At 37.9% G+C, this 6,000-nt stretch overlaps 1 protein-coding gene across 1 annotated transcript; it reads right to left on the reverse strand.

The window, feature by feature from the left end:
• Positions 1-4,239: 4,239 nt before the first annotated feature.
• Positions 4,240-5,362, reverse strand: LOC131801174 (putative phosphatidate phosphatase). The gene has a single exon (XM_059119364.1). The coding sequence runs from the start codon at positions 5,231-5,233 to the stop codon at positions 4,271-4,273; it is 963 nt and encodes a 320-aa protein (XP_058975347.1). The 5' UTR covers positions 5,234-5,362; the 3' UTR covers positions 4,240-4,270.
• Between the last annotated feature and the right edge of the window lie 638 nt (positions 5,363-6,000).

The following is a 6,000-nucleotide window of genomic DNA, read 5'->3' on the forward strand; positions in this document are numbered from 1 at the left end:
CGGCTCCGTCTCCAAGTGATATCATGATAGGTGGCATGATCTACTTGAAATAAATTCTTTTGTTACGGGAGCTCTACTAAATATACATAGTGGTGTAGGGTCGGCCCCGCCTGACTTTTGACTTTTCCTTATGGTTTTTATACCCTCCACCATAGTTTGGATGGTATATTAAGTTTGTCTTTCCGTTTGCAACACCTCGAAATATACATTTTAGACTCCACAAAGTATATATATTCTTGATCAGCATAAAATTCTATGTCGATTTAGGGATGTCTGTCCGTCTATCCGTCTGTCCGTCTGTGGAAGTCACTCTAGCTTCCGAAAGAATTGAAGTAGATTGATAAAATTTTACTCAAATGTATATTATGTCTGCAGGACTTTTGGTATTGAAAATGGGTCATGTAGGTCCACGCTTTCGTATAGCCCCCATAGAACGGTAGCACCCGATATTCAGTATTTTGATAATTTTTGCGATAATATTCATCGGAATTGTTTCAAAATTTGGTATTTGAAGTTCGATATGGAGTCCACAGCCTAGAACAGAAAATTGTCTGTGCAGGTCCACGTCTTCGTATAGCCGCCATATAACGGTACCTCCGCATATTCGGTTTTTTTGTTGATTTTAGCGACAGTATTCATCGGAATTCTTTCAGATTTGGAATTTGAAGTTTGAAATAAATACTACAGGCTATAACAGAAGATTGTCTGTGCAGGGCCACGTCTTCGTATAGCCATATAAGGCTACTCCGAGATATTCGGATGTCGGATTTTGCGACATTATTCATGGGAACTGTTTTAAAGTTCGTATTTAAAGTTTGTAATGAGTACTACAATTAAATGGCGGAAAATTGTCTATGCAGGGCCACGTTTTAGTATAGCCCTCATACAACGGTACCTCCCTTTATTCGGTATTGTTACGATTTTAGCGACATTATTCACCGAAATTGCGTCAAATTTCGTATTTGAAGTTCGGAATTGTTATTTCAGCCTATGGCAGAAAATTACTTGTTCAGCACCACATCTTCGAATAGCCTCCATATAACGGTTCTCATTTAAGTGGTATTTTTCGACGGATTTTTTGTTTTGAAAATTTTTAAGTTCCTTTCGAATTGTGGAGAATATAAAAAGTTCGGCCCTTCCAAGCAGCTGCTTTTTTACATGTGTTTTTTGTTTTTTTTTGTTAAAATTTGGAATATATAAAAAAATCCAATTTTGTTCATTCGGACCAATTTATTAGCGGGACTGTTATTTTAAGAGTAGCTACAATAGATTCTCTTAACATAGAAGGCATATTTTAGGAATCTGCAGAAAAAAACACCTTTCTAAGAAGTTCCTCCGAAAGCTAATGTTATTTTTTTTAATAAAACCCTCAAGGCGACACATGCCCAGAATTCGGATTTTCTTCTCCTTAAATGGAAGAACTTACATTTTTGGATATCTAAATCTGTTAATCTGTAAATGATCTAGCTAGTGAAGATAATACATCTTTACCAATGGGAACCCTCCAAAAAAACGTTTAGAGGCATTCCAACAAAAAAAAAAAAAAATAATAATTCCAAAAAGTTCCATTGATCCTCACCTCAAGTCCAAATTTTCCAGCATTTTATTTTATTATTTTTTTTTGTTTGTGGACATTCACATCAATCAAAATTTCGTCCGAAAAGGTCGACATAAAAATAAAATTTTATATAATTATTATTCATATAATTAATAAATTTTTAAGACTTGCTAGCAATTTGTAAATAAACTGTTAGCCTGAGGTGGCTTTCTCTGCTCGCCGATAAGAAGGTTGTTGACAATTTCGAATGTCATTGCACGTGAAAAATAATTATTGAAATTAGAAAAATGTTAAGGTCTACTTAGTCAGAGTGAATAGGAATTTCGGTAACTTAACAGTAACTCGGTAACTCCTACTCAGCCTTCGGGGCTGAATAGGATTTTCGGTAACGAAAACTTCTACTCAGCCTCGAATTTTCGCTAACGAAAACTCCTACTCAGCCTCGGGGCTGAATAGGATTTTCGGTAACGAAAACTCCTACTCAGCCTCGGGGCTGAATAGGATTTTCGGTAACGAAAACACCTACTCAGCCTCTGTAACGAAAACTTCTACTCAGCCTCGAATTTTCGCTAACGAAAACTCCTACTCAGCCTCGGGGCTGAATAGGATTTTCGGTAACGAAAACTCCTACTCAGCCTTCGGGGCTGAATAGGATTTTCGTTAATGAAAACTCCTACTGAGCCTCGGGGCTGAATAGGATTTTCGGTAACGAAAACTCCTACTCAGCCTCGGGACTGAATAGGATTTTTGGTAACGAAAACTCCTACTCAGCCTCGGGTCTGAATAGGATTTTCGGTAACGAATACTCCTACTCAGCCTTGGGGCTGAATAGGAATTTCTGTAACGAAAACTCCTACTCAGCCTTCGGGGCTGAATATGATTTTCGGTAACGAAAACTCCTACTCAGCCTCGGGGCTGAAATAGGATTTTCGGTAACGAAAACTCCTACTCAGCCTCGGGGCTGAAATAGGATTTTCGGTAACGAAAACTCCTACTCAGTCTCGGGGCTGAAATAGGATTTTCGGTAACGAAAACTCCTACTCAGCCTCGGGGCTGAAATAGGATTTTCGGTAACGAAAACTCCTACTCAGCCTCGGGGCTGAAATAGGATTTTCGGTAACGAAAACTCCTACTCAGCCTCGGGGCTGAGATAGGATTTTCGGTAACGAAAACTCCTACTCAGCCTCGGTAACGAAAACTCCTACTCAGCCTTCGGAGCTGAATAGGATTTTCGGTAACGAAAACTCCTACTCAGCCTTGGGGCTGAATAGGATTTTCGGTAACGAAAACTCCTACTCACCCTTGGGGCTGAATAGGATTTTCGGTAACGAAAACTCCTACACAGCCTTCGGGGCTGAATAGGATTTTCGGTAACGAAAACTCCTACTCAGCCTAGGGCTGAATAGGATTTTCGGTGACGAAAACTCCTACTTAGCCTCGGGGCTGAATAGGATTTCATTGCTGATGACCTCTTCTACAGAGTAAGTGAAAACTGATGACCTCTTCTATAAAGAAGTCATTACTGAAGACATCTTCTCTAGAAAAAATGAGCCTCTTCTATAAGTCATCACGGATGACCTCTTCTATGGAAAAAGATGGCCTCTTCTATTAAAAAAGTTATCACGGATTACCTCTTCTATGGAAAAAGTCATCACTGGTGACCTCTTCTATAAAAATCTATAGAAAAAGTCATCATCGATGACCTCTTCTATAGAAAAATGTATCACTGATGACCTCTTCTATAGGAAAAGTTATAACTGATCTACTCTATAAAGCAGTGATCACTGATGACCTCTTCTTTAGAAAAAGTTTACACCAAATACCTCTTTTATAGAATAAGTCATCACTGATGACCTTGAAAAAATCATCTTTCATATAAAAATCATCAGTGTTGACCTCTTCTATTGAAAAAGTCATCACTGATGACCTCTTCTATTGAAAAAGCCATCTTATATTAAAAAAGTCATTACTGATGACCTCTTCTATAGAAAAAATATTTACACATGATCTCTTCTATAGAAAAAGTCATCACTTATGACCTCTTCTATAGAAAAAGTCATCACTCATGACCTCTTCAATAGAAAAAGTAATCACTGATAACCTCTTCTATAGAAAAAGTCATCACTGATGACCTCTTCTATAGAAAAAGTCTTCACTGATGACCTCTTCTATAGAAAAAGTCATCACTGATGACCTCCTCTATAGAAAAAGTCATCACTGATGACCTCTTCTATAGAAAAAGTCATTACTGCTGACCTCTTCTATAGAAAAAACCATTACTCAGGACCTCTTCTATAGAAAAAGTAATCACTGATGACCTCTTTTTTAGCAAAAGTCATCAGTTATGACATTTTCTATGGAAAAAGATGGCCTCTTCTATTAAAAAAGTTATCACGAATTACCTCTTCTATGGAAAAAGTCATCACTGGTGACCTCTTCTGTAGACAAATTCATCACTGATGACCTCTTCTATAGATAAAGCCATTACTCATGACCTCTTATGAAAAAAGTAATCACTGATGACTTCTATAGAAAAGTCAGCACTGATGACCTCTTCTACATAAAAAATAATCACTACTCTATAATAAAAAATCGTCACTTATGAATTCTCTCTTTTGGCTGATATGAAAAAGCTTGTCTAAAATTTCGAGTATCTAAATTTATCGAAAAATCGAAAAATATCAAAACAATTTTATTTATTTTATTTAGGTTTTATAACGAAAATTCTTCTACACCATGCATTGTTATACAACATTCAGGTTGCTGTTGTTTATTATTCTGCATAAATGATGTTATTCCAGCTTCTGGATCTTTCAAGGTCTCCCGAATACTTTTCTCAGCATTTTCCTCGAAATTATTTTCCAAAATTCCTTTGACTTCTTTGGCATTCTCTTCAGAATACCTGAAAAATGCCAAGGCCACAATTGAGCCGAGTAGGGCTCCGGCCAATATATCCGACCAAAAATGCTTAAAATCAAAAACCCGACTAATGGCAACCATGGCAGCAACACACAAGCACAGCAATTGTAGCAAAATGACCGAAGGACGATAAATGGTGGCCATAAATCCTGGATCTCCTTTGATATGACGGCTGCAGCCTCTGAGATATAAGGCCAAATAAATCAAACCATAAAACGATAAACTTGAGTGGCCACTGGGAAAGGATTTGTATATCGAAGAGCTGAGATGCATTGTCCCCGTACAGGTGTATTCCAGCATAAAGGGGGAGTTTTCGGGTAGTTCATTGCAGGTTAAGCCCTCCAGGCTGATGGGCTGACACAAAGTATAGGAGTGGGGTCTCAAACGGCCCACAGTTAATTTGAGTAAATTTTTAATAAATCTCTCACTGGCAAATCCACAGAAGAATGGCATGGCGGCCAAATAGAGATCCACCAAATATCCCTTTAATCCCGGAGCAGATCTTTGTTGATTGCTAATTCTCGAAAAGAGGAGTTCATTTAGAATTATGCAGATAAGCGGCAAATACAATCCCAGCAGATATAGGGTCCTGGTATTTATGGTATCTGCCAGATATGGCTGCCTGATGCTTGCATCCTTGCAATCAAATCCCCTTCTCCGGGGAGAACCCAACATTGCCTCCAAATTAAAACTCAGCCACAAAATTATGACAAATGGCAAAATAATGGCAATTTGTTTTAAGAAAATTGATCTCATTTTCCGAGGTTTTCTAAACTGTTTTTGTAACCACCGCTGATGACGTTTACACTCGGCACTTGAAATAATACTAAAAAATGTGTGTATATTTTCCTTGCGAATTAGCTGCCCATGATTGCGTTATTGTTGTTGTTTACAACAATGGAAATTTTACTCAATTGTCAAGTGTCTGAGAATTCAGAACACAGCTATGTCAATGAATCCGTAAGCGGGGAATGGGACCCAACGGGAAAAAAATTATAAAAAATAATAAATAAAATTTGATATTCAATTCCGAACCAATTACAGCTATTACCGGTGCGTTATCAGTTGAGACGGGTATTTTGTTACACATCAACAAGATCGTGTCCCAACTTCGGGTTGGCAACAAAAATATAACCCCATGTTGCTTGGCTATACTTCCCCTCCTGCATGATGCTACGAAATCGCTGATTGCTATCAACATCAGATTTATTAAAAATTATGCGAGCGTCTGGAAAACTTATGCGTCTTAAACATATTAAAAAAGAAGAGTGATGCAAAGAAGTAAAAGAAAATAATTTTTCCTGTAAGAAAGGAACTGAGAAGATGACGTTTCCATAGAGGATTGCACAAAGCAGAGGAACTTTCTTCCAAAGACAAGTTCAGTGAAGATGACTCTGTCCATAAAAAACTGATATCAGTGATGACCTTTGCCATAGAAAGGACAGGTCATCAGTGATTACATTTTCTATCGGGGCTGAATAGGATTTTCGGTAACGAAAACTCCTACTCAGCCTCGGGGCTGA

This window comes from Musca domestica, unplaced genomic scaffold (genome assembly GCF_030504385.1).
Source record: "Musca domestica strain aabys unplaced genomic scaffold, Musca_domestica.polishedcontigs.V.1.1 144, whole genome shotgun sequence".
In the NCBI taxonomy this organism is placed as follows: Eukaryota; Metazoa; Arthropoda; class Insecta; order Diptera; family Muscidae; genus Musca; species Musca domestica.